Source organism: Camarhynchus parvulus, chromosome 5 (assembly GCF_901933205.1).
Source record: "Camarhynchus parvulus chromosome 5, STF_HiC, whole genome shotgun sequence".
NCBI lineage: Eukaryota > Metazoa > Chordata > Aves > Passeriformes > Thraupidae > Camarhynchus > Camarhynchus parvulus.
In genome coordinates this window covers 38,928,082-38,948,843 of record NC_044575.1, presented here as the reverse complement: position 1 = coordinate 38,948,843, position 20,762 = coordinate 38,928,082, and the positions used below count along the sequence as shown (strand labels likewise).

The 20,762-nt window shown below is 56.5% G+C and overlaps 1 protein-coding gene across 1 annotated transcript; it reads right to left on the bottom strand.

Moving 5' to 3' along the window:
- Positions 1-343: 343 nt before the first annotated feature.
- FOS (Fos proto-oncogene, AP-1 transcription factor subunit) lies at positions 344-3,029 on the bottom strand. Its single transcript, XM_030949313.1, has 4 exons — positions 2,744-3,029; positions 2,095-2,343; positions 1,870-1,977; positions 344-1,750 (listed from the first exon to the last, which is right to left on the bottom strand). The coding sequence occupies exons 1-4, from the start codon at positions 2,882-2,884 to the stop codon at positions 1,136-1,138; spliced, it is 1,113 nt and encodes a 370-aa protein (XP_030805173.1). The 5' UTR covers positions 2,885-3,029; the 3' UTR covers positions 344-1,135.
- Positions 3,030-20,762: the final 17,733 nt, after the last annotated feature.

Here is a 20,762-nt window from a genome sequence, read left to right as displayed (position 1 = left end):
CCAGCCTAGAGATGCCCTTTCAGCACTTTCCAGCAAGACCTCCAGCTAGCTGGTGAAAGGGCACAGCAGGTGACACAGAAGGGGACCAGACCCAGACAGCTCAGCTGGGAAAGGCTGTAGGGAGTGACCCTGGTGCCTGCCAGAATGGGTGTAACCACAGCCAGCCCTGACTAGCACCAGGACAAGGACAGGGCTGGCCTAAATGGTATTACCACCCTTATGCACCCTTAGTCTCAGGGAGATTGCAGGTGTCTGCAGTTTATAAAGCCCAGACAAAATTAGAGGCTACAGAACCCCTTTGAGGTCACAGGGAAGCAAGTGCAAAAGGTAACACAAGGACAGCTCCAGCAGTCAACTTAAATGCTTTTATTGACAATGTCTCTGAACAATAATAAGCAAACAATGCTTAAGTTTCATCCAAATTCACTTTCCACATGTCAAAAAAGACCTCAAGGTAGAAAAAAATAAAATAAAAATATAAATATCTGAGAATCCATCTTAATAAATAAATTAAAAACACAATAAAAACGTTTTCATGGAAAACTTATGTCAGAACATTCAGACCACCTCAACAATGCATGATCAGTAAAGTTACAATGAACATCAACGTAGAACTACAGTACATGGATATAGCTATTTATCTACCTAAGAGAAAATAAAATAGAGTCTCTTTCCCCCCACGTAAGATGGGTCATTGCTAAGTCATCAGAACACGATATTGCCAGGAACACAGTAGTTATTGTTAATCAGCTGCACTAGATACGAGTTGGAGATACCCAGCACCAGGTTAAATTCCAATCATTTAAAACCAAGAGATTAATTAGTTAATGCTAGTGATACTAAGGAGGGGAGGGAATCACCTACCCAGCCATGTGGGACATGCTACAGACTACCAGCTCTCATGGATGGGCCACTGGGGACAAGACAAACTCCATGCGATTTGCTACATCTCTGGAAGAGGTAAGAGACCTCGGTGCATGACGCTCTGCCAGGCCCCGGGGCGCCAGGCCAGACAGGGGGTGGCGGTGGCAGGGCCCTCCCCAGGCCTGGGGAGCCCCATGGGGCACAGCTGCAAGTCCGTGGGGGTGCGTGGGCAGGGGAGGGGGCCCAGCAGGTCAGTCAGTGCTGGAGCCCTTCACAAAGCCAGCAGGGTGGGGGAGCTGAGGGAGTCGGACGAGGGCTCGTTGCTGCTGCTGCCCTTCCGGTGCGCGGCAGCGCAGCTGGGGAAGGCCTCTGCCTCGGGGTAGGTGAAGACGAAGGTGGAGGTGTAGGTGCTGGGACACGGGGTGCAGGTCACCACAGGGGTGCAGAGGGGCTCCAGCTCACCGCTGGTCCCGGCAGTCAGCGACTCCCAGTCCGACGGGTAGAAGGAGGCCCCAGGCAGGTCCATGTCGGGCACAGAGCGGGAGGCCTCCCGCGGCCCCGTGGAGAAGAGCAGCTCGTCGAAGGGCTCAGCCTTGAGCTCCAGCCCGCTGCTGCCGGTCTCCTTGGGCGGCACGGCCGGCGGCGCTTCAGGCATCAGCGGCAGAGCAAAGGCAGCCTCCTCGGTCATGGGCGGGCTCGGGGTGCCTAGGTCCAGCGCAGTAGCGGCGCTGGCAGCTGCAAGCTCTTCGGAGAAGCACAACTCTTCGGGCATCTTGCAGGCGGGCCGGTGGGCCGCCAGGATAAACTCCAGCTTCTCCTTCTCCTTCAGCAGGTTAGCAATCTCTGCCTGCAGCGCGGACTTCTCCTCCTCCAGCTGGTCGGTCTCCTGCAGAGAGAGCAGGCTGTCAGCCAGGGCCGGCATCGCTCCCAGCTGGAGTCCCTTTCTTCCTGTCATCCCCGCCCCCGGTACTCCCTCTTCCCCCGCCACTCCCGGGCAGCACTTACCGCCTGCAGCGTGTCGGTGAGCTCCCGCCGCCGGTTGCGGCACTTGGCCGCTGCCATCTTGTTCCGTTCCCGGCGGATCCTTCTCTTTTCCTCCTCCTCCGGGGACAGCTGCGGGCAGAGAGAGATCGCTCAGTCCCGCTGCCAGCCCGGTGCCCCCCGGCCAGGGCAATCCGCCGGCGGCGCGTCCCCCCCCCGTCCCCCCCAACAACTCCGATCCGCACTCACCTGTTCGACTTTGCCCCGGCGGCCGATGCTCTGTCCGCGGCCGCCCGGCGCCTTCAGCACTGCGGGACGGGAGTAGGAGGTGGTGGGGGCGGCCGCCGGGACGCCGTAGGGGTGCCCGCGGCTCTGGGAGGGGGCTACTGAAGAGATGAGAGTGGGCTGCACCAGCCACTGCAGGTCGGGGCTGGTGGAGATAGCCGTCACCGTAGGCACAAAGCTGGCGCTGGAGGCGGCCAGGTCGGTGCAGAAGTCCTGTAGGTCAGAGGAAGGGGGGCTGCCGTCAGCGGAGCGCCCGGGCCGCTCCCCGCCGTCCCCGGGGCCGCGGCGCCGCGCTGCCAGCGCCGGCTCCACACGAGAGCGGCCTGTTATAAATATCTCTGACGTCCGCGCTGACGCAGACGCTGCTCCGGAGTCTCCTCAATGAACTCGCGTTTTATCAATGAAGCCGCTTTACACACCCGCCGCAGAGCGCGGCCCGGGCTACGGCACCCCCCGACCGCCCCGCCTCGGCACCGGGGCCGCTCCCCATGCCAGTCCCCAGCCTGACCTCCTCCGCGGACACGGCCAGCCCCGCGCCACCCGCTCCCGTCCCGTCCCCTCCTGAGCGCTCCTGCCCCGGCCAAAAGCGCAGTCGGCACGCTCGGCAACTCACCTGTGGGTTGACAGGCGAGCCCATGCTCGAGAATGAGTCCGCCGGAGAAGGGTAATAGGTGAGGCTGTCCCCGGCCGGGGAAGCGCTGCTGCAGCGGGAGGACGGCGCCTCGTACTCTCCGGCGAAGCCCTGATACATCATGTCGGCTCGGTGCGCGCAAGCCGAAAGTGAGAGGTGATGCGACGGTGGCGAAGTGTCCTTGGGGATGAAGCGAGGAGGGGTCGGCTGCGTGCGTCCCTGTGCCGGTCCGCGCCGCGCGTCTCTCCGCTCCACCGCCGGGGCTGCCTGAGCTGCTGGAGTACCGCGCCGTGCCTCCCTTTTATACCCTCTCGCGACGTCACAGGGGACGCGCCACCCGCGCCTCTGGGGGGGGCCGCCCGCCCTGTGCCCGCCCCGCGCCTCCCCGGGGCCGCCCCGCGCGTCGTCTGCCCCCGCCCCCCCCGGGAGAGACCCACAGCATGGGGCGGGGGGTGGCAGCAGGGGCGAGGGGACCCCAGGGCAGAGCAGGAGGGAGCGGCCATGGAGCTTCCCCCCCGCGCGGAGTGGTACGGCCGGGCTCGGGAACCCACTGACGCAGATATCCTTATATGGGATACATCCTGTGCGAGGGGGCGTGACTGACGGGAAGCGCTCCAGGCTGCAGCCAAGTGCGGCGGGCGGGCGGGCGGCGCGCGGGACGGACGGGACGGGACGGGACGGGACGCGACGGCCCTTCCCCCCCTCGCCTGGCGAGACCCTGCGGGGGCTGCCATGGGGGCACTGCCATGGGGGCACTGCCATGGGGGATGCCGTCCCGCAGCAGGCGACCCCCTCCCCGGGGGCGCCGTCCCGCCGCAAGTGAATCCCTCCCTCAGCGGGACCCCGCACAGCCTTGCAGCCTTGGAGCAAGGTGCTCCAAGGAAGGTGGCGAAGAAGGGGCCCGGCGGGCTGGGGGTGCGCTTTGCTTTGCAAGTCAAACGCCATCGTCAGCACTGAGCGGGGTCTGCCCGTAGCTGGGCACAGTACTCGGCGGGCCCCAAGCAGGGAAAGCTCAACTTAACACCCGTCCCTGCAGCGAGGAGCGCGTTATGCTCATGTGCCACTATTGACTTCCCTATTATGTATGTTTGTAATTGTAGAGAGTGAGGGTAATGGCACAGGGCGATGGGAAGCCCTGCCAGGGAAGCCTGAGGGGCCGAAGCCCTCCTAGAAGGTTGGGAGAGCTTGGGAGCGCTGCTCAGGATGGCGGTGGGGGGGAACTGGGATAGCCGCCAAGAGCATGGGCAAGAGGCCACCGGGAAACCACCGACGAGGAGAGAAAGGGGCGAGGCTCGTCCTTTCCTCCAGTTTGGGTTTTGTTTTGATCCTTGTTGCAGCGAAGCCCGGAGACACCCACCCACGACGGGGATGTCGGCAGCCCTGGCTCAGGTCAGGCTAAGGTGGGAGCCAGACCGCAGACTCGCCTTGCACGGGAGCCAAGAGATCGCGGCTATAGATAGTAACAGGGAAGCTGCAGCAGGGAGCGTGTTTACAGCAACAAACAGAGCCTGCAGCGCAGTCTCCAGGCAGGAGCGTCACCCAGCCAGGCTGGGATCCTGCTGGCAGCCTCTCCCTCTGTTTGAGCTCATGGGCTAAATGCAGCGCTTGATGCTGCTGCTGTTGCTGTTGCTGCGCGAGCAACCTCCGTTCTTAGAGATCTGGGCCACGGGGGCGGGAGAACTGGGCCAGCTGCTATTTCTGAACTGCCCGTCAGAGCAGAGGGGACAGCCAAGGACTGCCGCAGCTCACGGCCCCTGCCGCTCCCTGGGAAAGGACCTGCGGGGGCCCGTGCTGCTCTCAGCAGCTCAGTGCTGGCCCGTGGGCCAGTCTGTCCCGGGGCAGGCATCTGTCACCCCAGGTTCCTGTGCTGCTGCCGGTTCTTTGCCCCGGCCAGCATTCCCCTCATGCCAGTTACTGAAATGGTGGGGCAAGCATGGTCTCTTTGGCAGCCCCAGGCTGCAAGTGAGGAGGCCCCCAGCACTGCCCAGAGGAGGGATGTGCCAGCAAATTAGCAAAACCACGACCCTGCCATCCCTGCCAGCGGTGAGCAACAGGCCAAACCTCTGCAGCCACAGGGCCTAGGTTGACACACTGGGGCCCAGCATGGGCAAGAGCCTCTGACACAGTTTCCAGTCTCAGACATTTGCCAGGCACATTTCAGAAAAACACAGTTTAGCCCTCCTCTCTAGAAACTGCCCCAGGGTTCCTCTACCCAAACTACCTTCCCCAAAAGAAGTGTCTGGAAATTAGGGGGGGAATCCACCTCACCAAAGCCCACAATATTTTTGTGGTGCCCATGCAAACCACCTGTTGCCATCTCTACCAGTGACCAAGCATGATCTGTTTGTACCAAATGGAAAGTGCACGGATGCCGCACGGCTCTAACACGTGGAGGCAATGAAACAGAGAAAGCGAAAACACATGACGTGGGTTTGTTGTTTGCTCCAAACACAGGGTGCACACGTTTTACCACAGTATGTGTGAGAACAAAAAAAGGAAGCAGGCGGTACCGCAGGGACAAAACAGAGTCAGAGCATGAACCCTCCTGCCTGGGTGAGAGGGTTGCCCTCACCAGCATGCCAGGCTGATGGAGGTTCCTCACCTCCCCTGCCAGCTGGGAATGGGAAGAGGCATTAGACCCTCATAAATTAGTGCGATCTGTGGAGTGGACCATGAGTTCAGTGAATACTACAACATTATTAAACCTGTACAACCAGGGCCAGCAGGGGTTGGCCAGGCTCTGTTGGTGCTTGACCGGGCCTCATCTGCAGGGACACACTCCTCTAGGGACTATTCCCTTGCTTCAGACAAGCCCACTGCACGGCTGGGTCCTGTGCTGGTGAGGAGAAGGTGGCTGCTGACTGTCACCAGCAGGGAGATGGCTCTTCCCAGATGCCTGGCCAGACAGAAGAGGTCATTCCCATGGTACTTCTTGGGCATCACAATGGTGCTGGCAGGGCAGAAGGACGGCATCCATCCAATGAGGATCTTGTCCTGCATACCAATAGAACCCCTCCACTTTCCTAGCTTCCACTTTTCCTCCTATCAAGCAGGGAGATGGGAAAGCTTGCAGCTCTGAGGCTTACAACAGAACAGTGAGATCCTAAACCTCAGAGTGCAGCACTGGAACTTGGCCCTACATTCACAGCCCTCCCTCATCTGAGCTTGCAACTCAGGCTGGCCTTGGAAAACCACAGCAGAAAAGCACCTGAGGCGTGTGGGCCAGTGCAACTGCACAGCCAAAACCCGCTTCAGGGGCAAGAGATGGCTGTGCCTAAATTTGGCCACGCACCAGGGGAAAGTTCATGCCAGCAACATGGCCACCTCAACCCACTCTCTGTCAGCCGCACTGACTGTAGCATGGTTCCATATTCCCTCTCTAGACACACAATGTGATGGACATCTGCTTCCAGCTAGCCAGGAACTGCTGGGGTCATTGGGAAGGAGACCAGACAGCCAGAGTTCAGCAGCAGAACTGGCATGCATGGGGCACGGCTGTGACACCATTAATAGCTCCCTGCACTGAGAAGTCATCACTGCCTGGCGAAGCATCCTGCCTACACTAACAGAGGATCAATAACCTGAGCACCTGTTGCAGTACAGATTTTATGGGCAGGATCCAGGGGCATTTGTGAATTTCTCCCCACACACACCTGCACACCCACTGCTCCTGGTGTCCCACAATGCATTAACTTCCAGCATGGCACAAGGGATCCCATCCCTCCCCTCGGCCCCAGAGAGGCTTTTCAAGCCAGGCAGAGCCTGCAGGGCTTAGAAGAAAACAGGATGGAAAAGCAGAAAAGGGGGTTGAAAAACCAATGGTGGGAATCTGGCCCCTCTGTTGATGTGACTGAGGAGCAAAGGGTGGAGGAAGGGCTCATAGTATGTTAGCCCAGTGTCCTGAACTCCCCCCAAGACTCACTGCAGCTGTCACCCTCCCAGCCAGCCTGGGAGCCTCCAGGAGGGCAGGGCTCCCACCTCTGCTGTCTTAAAGGTACAGCGCATATCCAAAGCAAAGTATAAATAGTAATTAATAATCACAGCAGCTGGGTGTGTGACAGGGACATCCTAAAGAATAAATACCACGAGCAGAGACATCCCGGCATCTCGTGGTCGCACAGCTGCGTGCCATGGGCCACCAATTACTGTGGATGATGCTGTTGTGCCATCCCACTCATTGTCACCTCTCTTTGCCTGCACCATGCTGGATACAAACTCGCCAGGCACAGCTGGACCTCGCTGCCCACATTGAGGAACCCATGGACCGCTCACAGCCAGCAGGTGTGAAAGAGCTTCGCCCATCGCAGCGCTTCCTCCATGCCCTCTTGCCCAAAGCCAGGCTGGCAGCTGTCACCCCACGAGCCAGGGTTCATAACCCTGAGTAATTTGAGCACAAAGTTCTCCAGATAAAACTCCAAAACTCCTGCTGCTGCCGCCACCAATGTGCCGTGTGTGCTATGGCAGTGCGACACTGGAACACCATGGCCAAGCTGGCCTGTTACCAGCTCCAGCACCACAGGCCCATCCCAGGGCATTGTGCATGCTCACAGGTATAGCTCCTGGGCACTGATCAGCTGGGAGGAGAGGAGAGGAAAACGCGCTCAGTGAAAGGCAGCATGTTCAAACTCAGTGACAGACAGGATGATGCAGGACTTTTCTGATTATCAGACAAGATCCAAACAAGGCAAGCACAGCTGTGATTTATTTCCTTGATGGAACCCCACGAGATGCCTGCAATAAAAACCCACACAATCAAGAGAAAGCTTGAGCTTCCTGTTGTGTCCAAGAGCTTTCTGGAGGTGGGAGCTGAATGGTCACATTGCACAAGCTACCTCTTTCCTGTGTGGCTGGGCAATGATACTGATGCTTGTGCTGGGGGCTGGGTAAAGGGACTGGGGCTGGGTACAGGGGTGCTGGCTCCTCTATTGGTGTAGTGGCTCTTGAGTAAAATGGGTCAAAGGTAGCAAAGGAGGAAGTGCTGAGAAGAAGGAGGAAAATGCCACTGTGCTTAGCTAAGGAGATTTTGTTACAGATGGAGAACAAAGCAGCTGAAGTGAAGGGACAGGATGTTGAAGATTGTTTAGCACAGGACAGAAGGAAACCTTCTAGTTGTGACTGGGGAATGCTCTGGGGAAAGAAAGGCTCAAGGCAACTCAGGACAGACAAAGGATTGCAAAGGATAGTCTGGGAGGAAGAAAGACACTCTGAGCCTTTGTCACTGCCTGGAGAAACAACTCTGCTTCACTGGATAGTCCCCAGGTCACCTTTCTCCTGTGCCATTCAGTGTCAGAAACCAGCATGCCAGGTGGGCTGGCTGTCCTGGAGGACAGTCATGAACACAAGTAAGGTCTCCCTTTCTGAGTCCTCAACTCTTTAGTGATGGGGCTGTCACAGGGACTCACAGAGACTCAGCCTGCCCTGGCCCACCAGCAAGTCACATTCAGCTGCTGCTGCTGAAAGGAAATGGCAAGACTTGAAAATGAGGTTTGCACCCTTCTCCAACTGAGCTGTGCCTCTGGCTGGACAGCCAGGCTGCACCCAAGGCAGAGCCAAAGGGAGCAGTCAGCTCAGTGCAAAGGTGCTGCCACTGCAGGAATGGAGACCCCAGTAATGAAGAAAGAGAATAAATAATAAGGCATGGCTACACAGTGAGTTTGCCTTCTCTGCCCTAGGAACAAACATTGGGAATACCCCAGGAAGCTGAGGTTCCTTAGATGGTATTTAAGAAATGCAACAAATACAAAATTCAGTATTATTAAATCGTCTGGGGTTAACAGTGCCATGAATACATAAACATGTAAACAGTGCAGAGCACTGCCAGCCCAGCCCCGAGGCTTTGATCCTCCCCATGCATCCAGATCTGGCAAGCAATTTGGTTTGGCAGGGAATAGATGCTGGAAGAGGAAACATCTTTTGTGTTAACTCGTTCCTAGCTATCTGCAGAGCCAGAGTTAAGCATATGCCTGTGCAGAGAGACCTGGGAGTAGGACATTTACAGATCATCTGTGTGCTCTGCTCCACCTCTGCACAGTGAACAGGGTCTGGAGGAGAGTCTCTCATGCTCACTGCTAGCACCTCCCAGCTCGTCCTGAGCTGAGAAAAGCTCTTGCCATCATCCAGGCCCATACCAGACTCTGAAGAGATTGTCCATTTTCTTCCCTGTCAAGGTCATGTGTTAAACATGTAGAGAGTCTAGGCCTGGAAACTCAAGGACCTTTCACAGAAGAGGTATGGCAGTCCAGTTTGGGACTGTTTGAGTTGGTGATTGCACATGGAGAACCTGTCCTCTGTACTTTCCTGCCAGGAGCCTGGCTGCCAGGGGCACAACTGCCAAGCCAGTGGGGTCAGGTTAACTTGCTTTGTCACTATTTGCTTTAGGATCTCAATAGAGCTCAGCAGGCTGCAAAACTGGCACCTCTCACCCATGTGAGACACCACTGGACAGTGCTGGCCTCCCTGGGCACCGAGTGCTGGTGCAGATGTGGGCAGGCACTAGCCTGGAGATAAAGGCCCTGTGCTCCAGCAAAGCCCCACTAAGGTAGCCTGGAGGGGTCCCCATCCCCGGTTCCTCTAGACAGGGGTTCCCTCCTGCCTTCTCTAGGCAAACCCAGCATTTCACAGGGAGCTGGAGACGGCCTGGTGCTGGAGAGGAACTGGACTATGGAGCTGTGAGTTTGGGTTCACACAGCTGAAATTGGGCACCGTGCACTTGGCCCCACCCAGCACACACCGCTCCCACAGGGCCCAGTGTCTCCCTCCTGCCATGCAGCGCAGCTGTGCAGGACTCTCCAGGTTGCCAGGCCCACCTGGACTAGACACTGGAGTTTTGGGGTGCTTGCTGATGTCAACACCCCAGCCAGGCTTCCAGATCTCCCCAGCCGGACAGCCGGCAGGTTCAGAGTGCCAGCAGTGGGCCTGGCAGCAGTGGGCGTGGGACTGTATGAGCAAGGGCAGTGGACACACTCAATGTGTGTCCAGACAAGTGCAGAATCCAGAAAAACCAGTAAAATATTGTAAAAAGCGGTGGTGCCAACCTGGCAACCCTAGAGAGACACAAATCACTGCGATGTGCTGGAGTCTGGCACTGGTCAGCGGGTGGTGAGCATTTATATTGCGCATCATTCGTTTGGTTTTATCTCCTTTCCCTTTTACTACCATTATTTGCCATTATTTGCCATGATTACTGCATGTAACTTTGTTTTCAATGATTATACCGTTCTTGTCTCAACCTACAAGTTTTGCCTCCTCCCCATTCCCCCACGATGGCAGGGAGAGAGGGGAGCTGAGCGAGAGGCCGTGGTGCTTGATTTCCACCCGGGCCTGAGCCCCGGCAGTCCGTTCTGCGGCCGCTGGGCCGCTCGCTCCCGGTCCCACCCCAGAACCAGGCCCGGCCCGGTCCCAGGCGCGGCCCGGCGAGGGGGCGGTCGCGGCGCGAGCGGGCCCCGCCCCGCGGCCCCCGGCCAATCGCGGCGCTGTTGCCGAGGCCGGGCCCGGCGCCTGACGTTGCCCGGGAGACGGCGGAACGTTGACAACACACAAACCCGTGACGTCGGCGCGTGGTTCCCGTGGAAACGGAATGGCGACGTCATCGCCTCCCCCTCCCACCCCCGCCGGAGCGCGCGTCAGCCGCGCGGGAGGGGCGGGGCCCGGCGGCGGGAGGGGGCGCGGTCGCCACGGCAGCGGGAGCGGCTGTTGTTTGTTTGGGAGGCGGTGGCCCGGCCGGGCGGGGCCTGCGGCGGCCCCGGCCCCCCGCCGGCGTCCCGCCCACGCGGCTGCCGGCGGGGCACCTCGGCCCGGCCGGGCCCGGGCAGCCCCGCAGCCACGGGTTCCCCGCGGGCAGGAGGCAGCGGTGTGAGCTGTGGGTTAGCAGAGGTCCCTCCAGCCGGCAGCCCCACGGGCGGCTGGGCGCCCCTCCTCCGGGGCGCCGGGAGGGCGCGGGCTGGTAACCTGAGCAGGGAAATGGGCCCAGGGTTAAAAATAATGCCGCTGACAAGGTGGGTTTATTTTTAACTGGGAACAGCGGTGCAGCCCTCTGCACTGAGGAGCCTGGCTGGCAGTGCGAACAGCCCAGCTGCAGGAAGAGCCCGGAGCTGGGAGAGTCAGATGGATGGATGGATGGATGGACGGGCCACAGAGGCCACTGTGCAGGCACTGCTCTGAGAGAAGTGCACATGGGCTCCTGTCCTGCTGCAGGTACTGGCTGAGCACCCCCAGCGCGTGTGAACAGGTCTGCTGTGCCCATCATCCAGGTTGCTGAGCGGAGTGTGGATGTAAAGTGAATGTCCAGCAAACCTGAGAAATCTAGCCTTGAAACAAGTGGAAAGCTAAGAAGTGAACCACAGATGTTGCAGTGTTTTCTGGTCCATCTCTTGAAGAGTGGCCTGATCCCTCAGCATCCTTTGCCAGCAGCATCCTCTGAGAAGCCTGCTCTGCCAAAATTGCCCAGCAGACCGCCCAGTGCCATCCACACTCCTGTCACCAGCAGCGGGGGTGCCCAGCAGAGGCCAGACAGACCAAATGCTCCCCCTGCATTCCAGGGCAGCAGGGGCTGCTCCAAAGAGCCCTGTTCCGGGTGCATTGTTTCCTCCCCGGCAGCCGGCTTTTGGGTGTTCCTTTGGGCGTCTTTCTCTCTGACATCAGCTTCCTCCCTCACAATGTGTGGCGGCCAGAGCCCTGCGAGGTGAAACACCCCATGGAGAGGCCGCTGGCGGAGAGACCCACCCACCGGCATCCCCGGTTTCCCCGTGCCAGGGCCGGCTGGGTGGCTCCTTGAAATCCCAAAAGCTGTCTTTGCACTGGGGGTTGCGCAGGAGCTGCTGGCAGACAGGAGAGGGGGGAACCTCGGGGCCGCCCCGGCCTCGGCCGCTGAGCCGGGTGCCTGCGGGGTGGGAACTCCCAGCGACTGTTCCCGCCGCCGCCATCTGCTGAGGCCAGCAAACTGGAAACCAGCTGCTTGCCCAACCCTCGCCAGCAGCCAGGCTCTTGTCATTGCTCTTGGCTTTACATCAGCTCTGTTTAGTTTGGCGGGCTGAGGGCAGCAGGTTCAATCCGGGCGATTTTACGAGGGCTGGTTCCTGTCCCACACCCCTCGGTGGGGAACACGGCGTACGCTGAGGATACCCTCGCCCTGCAGCCCCAGGGCAGGAAAGGGCGCGGCTGAAATTAGTGTTTGCTTCTCAAGGGCAAGCCTGAAGTGCCGGTGTTTGGGAAGGTAATCAGCGGGCGTGAGAAAAGGCTTTCCGCCCGGTCACGGCAGCATTCCGCATTCCGGGGGTAGCCGCTCAGCTCATCTGCTCCCGGAGACCGCTGGCCGTGTGGGAAAGTGTGGGTAGGTGGTCAAAGGCAGGGATCACGCCTGAGGTTTGGGCCCACAATGCAGAGCATGTCCAAAGTCACCAGTCGCCAGGGCTGGAGGGATGTCCCACCAGGACATGTACCCTCCCACAGTGCATGCCGCTGACCCTCACACAGGGGGGATGCTTCTGATGCATCCAGGTAGCTGGTGCCTATGGCATGAGGGCTTCTCCTCCGTGTTTCACATTGACACGAGAAAGGGGAAATGTCACTAATTACTCCAATTATTCTTGCTGCTCCCCTTATCCCAAAACAGGCTGTCAGCCCTCTGGCCCCATCCCATCCCAGGGCACACGCAGCAGTGCTGGTAGCACAGGCGCTCGCAGCTCCTGGGCTGCAGGGAGTCACAGACACCAATTAGCCCAGTGTCCTCCTCATTTGCTCATGCCTCATCTCAACCAACTGGCTGTTTTCAGTGCCCTACCCTGCCAGCCAGGGCTGCTACTGGGTTGCCACCCTGTCTGCTATGGGGCCTCACCTGCAGAAAGGGAGGGAGCAGTGGGGCAGAGGACAAGGAAGGACCAGCAGTGCAGAGGACAGAGTTCAACATCCAGAAGTGCATCTGCCCAACCCTGCTCCTGCTGCTCCATCCCAAATCTCTCCTGTCCTGTGTCACACAGGCCTAGCTGAGTGATGCTGTGGCACCAGAGCAAGCAGCTGGACACCAGAGATGGAAGGAGGGGGAGGCAATGTAGCTCTGTGGTGCTCCTAGTCCCCTCCTGCTCAAGTCACATGTTTCATTTCTTTGCACTAGACATAGGAGTATGCAGACATGTGGCAAGCCAGTTCAGAGAGCTGACCTGGATGGAAACAGAACACTTTATTTCAGCAGATTGAAGGTCAGCTCAGGCCACTTGCTGCTCAGGTTTGCCATGGGCTGAACTGTTGGGGTACCTTCACCACTGGGGGACCCCATTCCCACTCTTTGCCAGGTCCAGTTCTCAGCTGTGGGTTGGGAAGTTGCCCTCTTTTGCTAACCCAAGAGAAAACTCTTTACTGTCTTTTGTCAATCTGTCCTCTGCCATTTTATCATGGTGAATTGATTGAGAGCAGAGTCAAGAGTCAGCCAGTGCATGGAGAAGGCTCCCATGGTCCCATGCCAGGAGGAGTGGGAAAAGCCAGCACACGACAGCTCAGTGTGCATTGCTGCAGAGCTGCAACTTGGGTGGATGGGCACTCGCCTGTGCTGGCACGACACAGGGTGTGGTGCTGGCAGCCACCCCACTCCCTCTATATCAGCTGATTCAAATATGGGAGGCACAGCCAGCACCTTCTGAGCCAAGCCGGGGTGCCCGGTGCTGCTCAGGGGCTTTGCAGTGAGCTGTGCTGGAAGACAACTAACCCCAGAAAGACAAAAGATCCTCTGCCAGAACAGCTCCTGGATCTGGTTTGCCAGGCAGTTGTGTATAGGGTCCTGCTGGCACAACAGGGAGGATCTGAGTGAACTCGGTGGAGTTGGTATTGCTTACACCACTTCAAACAGCCTCAGCACCAAAAAAGGGTAAGCATGGCCACAGAGGCAACTTCAAGCTAACAGGGCTGCAGATATCAGCAGAGTCTCTGAGTCCAAGCCTGGGACACATCTTTACTGAATTGCTGCACTAGGAAAGGAGAGCTGGGGCTGAGCTCCTGCAGGAGGACTTGTCCTTTCACACAATATTTGAATATATTTGCACTTCTCTGCAGAACTGATAGGAGGCTAGTTGGCTGCTCTCCCATTTCAGTATATTCCAAGTCTATAATATTTTCGCTCCCTGAAGTATTTTAGTTTCCTCATGCATTTCTGGTTTGCTCTGGTGCCAGTTCTGGCAGGCTTAGTGACTTCTGCCCCCGGGCAGCATTCCACATCAGTATTGAGGGGGCTGCATTACTGCATTACTGTGCAATAGCATTACTCCTCTCCTGTGTCCGCACCCCATGTGTTGGGGCTTACAGAGCTGCTGCTCTCTTCACACGCATACTCTCCCTCCACACACACTCGCATAATCTTTGGGATGCTCCTCCGCATCCTACACTCCTCCTCTCGGCTGTGATTATCCTCTCCCTCCCTAGCAAGAAGGAGCACTCTGGAGTGAACTACTCACAGCGATCGTGACTGTTGTGAAACAGTTTATCTTCCTACGGGAGCGGCAGCCCTTGCCTGTCAGCCTGTGCCTGGCGCTCACAACGCCTCCAGCGCTCACAACCCCGCTTCCTTCTCCCTGACGTGCACATATGCACGCTCCTGCACGCACACCCGGCCCTCCTCCGGCATGCCTTTTGCGCCCGCCGCTTTCCCCGGGGATCGTGCCAGCACAGGGGATGCGCTGGTGTGCTGAGGAGGCTGGGGCTCCTGGCGCCAGTGGGGGATGCATGAGCAAGACAGATATGGGTCCCGTCGGGAACATCACAAGGATGTAGTTCTCCCACCCCAGCCAGTTGCAGATTGGGTGGGTGGGTGGTGGTTGCACGTGGACACAGCCCCCTTGTCCTGCGGGTTATCCCTCGCCCAGCAGTGCCTCCTCGGGAGCAGCCAGACAGAAGGTATGGGCATTCAGGCAGGCACATGCCCGGAGGGGGAGGGAGTCGGATGCCGTGGCCACCGCAGAGGCTCGGCGGTGTTCCCAGGAGGTGACTCTTTAGGAAGTGGGTGCGTCCTGCCGGTGCCACGGCGGGAGGCCCAGCGGGAACTGCGTGGGAGCGAGGAGAGCCACGGAGCAGGCTGGGTCCTAGCCTGACCCCTGGTCATTAGGGAGAAGGCGGCTTTGACATGAGTCAGCAGGAGAGCCGAGCACAGGGTAAGCAGCACCCAGAGACTGGAGAAGCAGGGAGGTGCCAATCAACATCGTGACACGTCCTAATTACTTTAGCTTGTGCTATTAAATTTGCTTGCTTGTACAAGAAACAAAAGCAAGAGACATTCCCCAAAACTCCCTCCAGGCAGCGGGCTCTAGCACCTTGTCCAGATGTTGTCAGACTCTTCCTATGTCAGACGCAGAAAGGAGTCCTGGTCATGCCGCCTCTTGCCAAAAATTCCCAAGCCGGCAAGCCCAAAGCTCGCTGCCCTGCCTCGCTAGCCTGGGATCAAGCACTGAGCATCGCTGACGAATGCACCACCCGCGAGGGCCAGGCGTGGAGGAGCCGCAGCCCACATGGGCGAGCAGCCCTGCGTAATGCCTCCGCTCCCTGCGGTTGGGAAATGGCCATGGCGCCGAGGCTGGGCGCTGCGCTCAGCTAGCACGGGGCAGCATCCAGCGGCTGCTCACCGCCGAGTGCCTTACGTGCGGGAGGGCAGCCCCAGGAGCGGCCCCTGGGGTGGCACAGCGGCTCGGCCAGAGTCAGACACAGGTATCCCCGAGTACAGGAACCACAGCTAGCTAGGGCAAGAGCCGCCCACATCTCCTACATCCGATGGTAGCAAGCTGCCCAGCACCCAGTGCCAGTGCTTGCTTGGCTCTGCCGGGCACCTCTGTCGCCCCGTGGGCCTCCTGCACACCCGCACAGGTTCTACCAGGAGAGCAGCTTCCTCCTGCTGTGGCTTCTGCAGCTGCTGCCACCTAATGGAGCCGCTCCTCTTGCCCGGGTGAGATGAGAGCGGCAGTGCCCTGCGGCGGCCGGACCGAGCTTGCCCACCGCGGGCAGCCCGCAGCCCGCTTGTGCCCGCTGCGCAGCCGGGGTAGCACGTACGATGTGCTGGCGCTGGAACGGCGAAACCCCGGGGTGTATGTGACACCGCACGGCAAGGAGGAAAGCCAGGCTCTCCCTATAGATGGTCGCCCCTGAATCTCGTTGACACTTTCTCCGTCTCCGTACGCACTCACACACGGCACACACGGCACACCTGGCCCACGCAGCCGCACCGAGGTCTCGGCTGCCGGCAGCGAGCCTCCGAGCCTCGGGTTTGTAGCGGCTGAAAGCAAGGCAGCTCCCAAGAGACGCAGGTCATGGCAAGATGCTTTATATAACCCACCGCCACAGAGAAAACCAAAATAGCTGCCTCCCTGCTGCTCAGTTCGTCTCTTCCATCAAACACGGATAAAATTAGAGCAGGCCGTGACGTGCGCCTACGTCTGCGCAGGGACTCCAGGGAGACGGAGGGAGCCGGCTCAGGGCTCTGCCATTAGTGGCACAGCCTGCCAGAGCTTTCAAGTAAGATCTGTCAGCAAGGCTGGTGTGTGGCCGCCGGGGATAAATGTGTGGAAGAGGAGGCGGCAGGGGGGAGCACGGCTGCCGAAGGCTCACGGGGACGGCTCCATGCCTCATCGCTGCCTTTGGGGAACGCAGGCTGAGCGCTCACACGCAAGCTGGGCTTCAGCGCTGCGCTGACCCTCGCTTTTCCAGCGTGGACACCGTGGGCGGAGCGGGGCTCCTCTGGAGGCTCTGGATTCACCGTGTCTGGGGCCAAACTCCCGAGCAGAGGAGTACTGGAATAGGAGTACTTCGGCCAGAGCTTTCTAGCAAACTTGTTCCTGTGGGCTGGAACGTGACGCTGCTGCTGTCCCCTGGGAGGTGACCTGCAGAGCCGGCCAGGTCCCCTTGTCTGCGGACTTTGCAACCTGGTAGAGCCATAGGCAGTGTAGTACTGAAAGGAGGTGAAAAGCGGATTCCAAAAACACTGTGTGGAGACTCAGACCCTTTTAAGAAAGAAAAAAGAACAGGGAAATAAAGCCAGGAGAAAAGCCTCGAAAGAAGCTGGAGAACAGTCACTCACACTCCTGTACAGACACATAGATTAGGTCTGAGACTTTCCCTGCTGACATGAGAAATCTCAGTTGCTCAAAGCTCCTGATTACTGGGTAAAAGTAATAGTGTCATTGTCCAAAGCACACACAGATGAAGGTGTCTAGCTTCTCTTTCGGATGTATTGGCTTTGATATTTTTTGCCTGATTTACCAGTCTGAACAAAGGAGAGGAGGCTGGAATGTGATAATCTGTTATTCTGTGACATTGTTCTTGTCTGTGACTTCGGGCACAACTTTACCTGATGTCTGTGTGTCTGTATGGGGGCTTTGGTGTCCCATCCTGAATTCTGGGGCTAATATTCTCCATTCTCATTTAACTGACATGTTGAAGACTTGTGAAGGAGAGCAAGTTAATGCAATGTCATACACTAAAGATGAGAAGAGCCCTGGAGAAAATGGCTGTGTTTTTCATTATTTATGGAAAAACAACAACAACAACAAAAGACAAAAACTGTTCTCCTACCATGAGGGGCATGTGCCTACTTGTGAAGGTAGTATATGCTGTGTCCCCTGGACCTCTGCCACCTTCTCCCTCCACCTCTGTCTTATGACAGTGCTGAATACATCTCCTTTTGGAGAGATGGCTCGGATCCCAGACAGATCCTGGAGACAGGAATCACTGATATATGTATATATATATAGCAGCATAGCAAGAGGTGAGTGGGGCAGCCACAGGAGCAGTTCCTCATGCTGGGCTCAAAAAAACCCCAAACCCCAAACCACTCAGAACAAATGAATTCTGTTCATCTTCTCCATGAGTTCCTGGAGGTGAAAGCTCAACAGGAATGAAGTGGCTGGATAAGAGGAGGAATATCCGTGTCACATGGTGATATCCCTGCTCACTCAGTCCTGCCCACAGCCTGGCAAGGCCAGCTGGAAGTTGCTTGTGTATCCTTGGGGAAATTGTTTGCTGAGTGTCCACTGATGACTGTTATCTCACTGGTTTCTGAGGAATTGCCTTGCTGCAACCCAAATGTCAACCATAGAGTGCAGAACACCTGGTGTGTCCCTTGTGTCTTCTGTTATCTTTTTCTCCTTTGGCCCATGACAATGCAATGGGGTATGGAGTGCCTGGAGTGGCACAGACTGGTGTTGTGAATTCAGTGGGGCAGTTCAGAAAGTGTTTGGCAATCAAAGGGCTGTACAGCAAAATCCAGCTTCCCTGGGTTGGTACCAAGGTCTGGTTGACTCCCCCAGCCACAAACTCCTCAATGCACAACTCAGTGCAGCCTCATGCCCCTGTGATGCTAATCCCAGTGGGTCCTGCCCAGTACTACCCATCCCACATGCAGGCAGAGCTCCTGGTGCTTCCTGCCACTAGGCAGGGGGCATCCATCTTCAGGCTGCCCAGGTTTCCAGGTTCTTTGATTCCACTGAAACTGCATGTTTGTAGCAGAAAGCCTCTGAGAGAGCGAAGTATACAGAAGTGGAAAGGATGGGACAGGCCAGAAGGGGCCACAAAACCTGTCCTTTCCCCACAAGCCACAAGTTAGCACTGCTCAGGCCAGGCTGGCTGTTGCTGAAGAGTTATGAGACACCAAAGGCAGGTGAAGCAGACAGGGACCAGCTGCTGGGAAAGTGGAGAGAGGGTCACACATCTCCATGGCCCAGAATATTGTAAGCCTTTTGTGCTTCCACTGCACTCGCACCTTGCCTGTGCCTTCTCTTACAAAGCAGCTCTTGAGGATTGGAAGATGTAACACATGCACACGAAATATCAGGGTGTATTTGCTGGAGGAAAAGGCAGGGGAGCATTATGATGTGGTCTGGGATTTCCCCGAGGCTCTTGGAGGACGGGTTTTACTAGCGGGATCTCTGCTGGGATGAGATGAATGGGAAGCAGGATTCATTTGCAATCCCTCTTACGTCAACACTTGACAGAAGACTTAATGACTGGGATTTCCCTCTGATTATCCTGGGGGAAATGGAGATCATTCTACAGCTCTCACCCAGTGTCAGGCAAAGAGCCATTCTCAGGCTGTTTGAGTCTCTTTAGATGTCAGGAATAAAAATTGTTTCCTGTGAGCAGCAGCGATGAGTATCCTGGCACAACTGTGGTCTGAAAAGGATACTTATAACAGGAGCATCTTTTTCCTCAAACCCTCAGCATATTCCTCTTTCATAACTGTTCTGTGGCTCAAAATAACCTGTCCTGGCAGCTGGTGTTACTTGCATAAAGAGGAAGCTGAGGCCCTCAATGAGGTCAAAGGGAAGAGCACTCTGTCTAGACCAACATCCCTGGGGATTTCAGCCCCTGCCTCCTGGAAAACCCCCTGGTCCAGAATTGCCCTGGTGAGTCAGAGCCACTTGCACAAAGCCAGCACTGAGACAAACTCCAGAGCTATCCCAGCACACTGACACCTCTGGGGAAGGCTTCTGCGGGGCAAAAGAAATTTCCACTTTGCTCTTACCAATTGATCCTCATCAGTCTTCATAGCCATGCTGCAGCATGGATGAGAACCTGTGATTACACATCCTATCCATCTTCACTGTGTGTTTTTCCATTCCCTCCAGCTAGAATGCACTCCTTGTGCAGCTCTCCAAAGGGCCTGTCACCTGATACTCTCTGTATCAGACACTGCAGTGGCCAGCCAGGTCTTCGGTGCTCACTGAGACAGCCACACTGGCAAGGCTCCCACGGCCCACCAGCCTTGGATACAGTGCTTAGGAGTGACTCAGTGGCTTGTTCAACAGCGATCAAAGCACTGTCTCTAAAGTACTTCTTCCCTGGGTTTTGGGGTGCCTCCTGCCTCCCCTCCCAGCCCAGCAGCTCACTTTGCCTTTGCAGAAGGAACTCTTCAATGGAGAAGTTGCCCATCTGCACCAAGTGGCCACGGAGGCTGTGGTTTGGGTGAGCCATCCTGCCCCCAGAAATCTTGCTCTGGAGGAGTTATTAATATTCCTATTGCCCACGTGCCATGCTGACTAGCTTCCAGAGATAAGTGCTCTGCTCATGTGCCTGTGGAGAGAGGGGACTTCCCAGGCCTAATTCAATGCTTCCCATTCCTGCTTTCTTACACACCAATCTCTGTTGAGGCTATGAATATGTCCTGCTGAATCAGTGTTCATCCAGCCAACTTCCCTTTTTCACAAGGGGAAATATTTATAATCCAACAGTCAAGCCACCACGCAGTGCAGCTGGTGGAAGACATCCAATAAACATCCCATCTAACTGCTGCCTTTGCTGCCAAGCCTCCTCCCAAGAACTGGTGACTTGAGCAGCATTCAGCTGCACTGCTGTTGATATACAAGAGCTCATATTCATCATGCCATTTGCTAGGTGCTGGCCATTCTGATGAGTTGCAGGAGGGAATGTTCTTCATGCTAATCTTCAAATAATCAGCAAGGTTGTTCTGAGTTGAAAAAAATATGTGAGTCTGGAAGAATTCATTAAGCATTCTCTTCAGTGGGGAACATGGCTTGATACTCTCCATTAAATCTAGCATGAAGATATCTTTGAAATAGATAGCATTGCTGTGCATAGATGTCCTTTTTTTATTCTTACCAGGTGATATGAGGATAATATAATTCAGAAATCATGGCTCCATAGCTACAACTGAGATTAGTTTTGTGTTTCAGATTAGAAATTCCAACTCTCTATTGTCTTGGTATTTCCTCCCCAGTGTTCTTGCACTTATTCTCTATGTATAAGATAAGAACAGACAGATAAAAATGCTAAATATCTGAAAAGTTAAAAAATAATTAAAATTAGGCCTTGAAGAAATACAACCTCCAAAAACAAAACGTTTCAACATTTAATCATCACTGTCGTAGAATCGTAAAAAGACTTCAGGCTTCCTACACAATAAAAGCTTCTTGCTATCATGTCCAAAGCCTACACAAGAGTATTTCGTTTTTTAATTTCTGAATATTTTTCACATTACTTTTGACATGTGAAAGTCTCTCTAGATGGTTACATTAAGAAT

What these genes read in the sequence shown, in the direction of transcription:
- FOS (XM_030949313.1), bottom strand. Translation starts at nt 2,884, where the DNA reads ATGATGTATCAGGGCTTCGCCGGAGAGTACGAGGCGCCGTCCTCCCGC. An exon ending in GCTCGCCTGTCAACCCACAG is followed by an intron (nt 2,344 to 2,743) that starts GTGAGTTGCCGA and finishes TCTGACCTACAG; the next exon opens with GACTTCTGCACCGACCTGGC. An exon ending in TCACCGACACGCTGCAGGCG is followed by an intron (nt 1,751 to 1,869) that starts GTAAGTGCTGCC and finishes CTCTCTCTGCAG; the next exon opens with GAGACCGACCAGCTGGAGGA.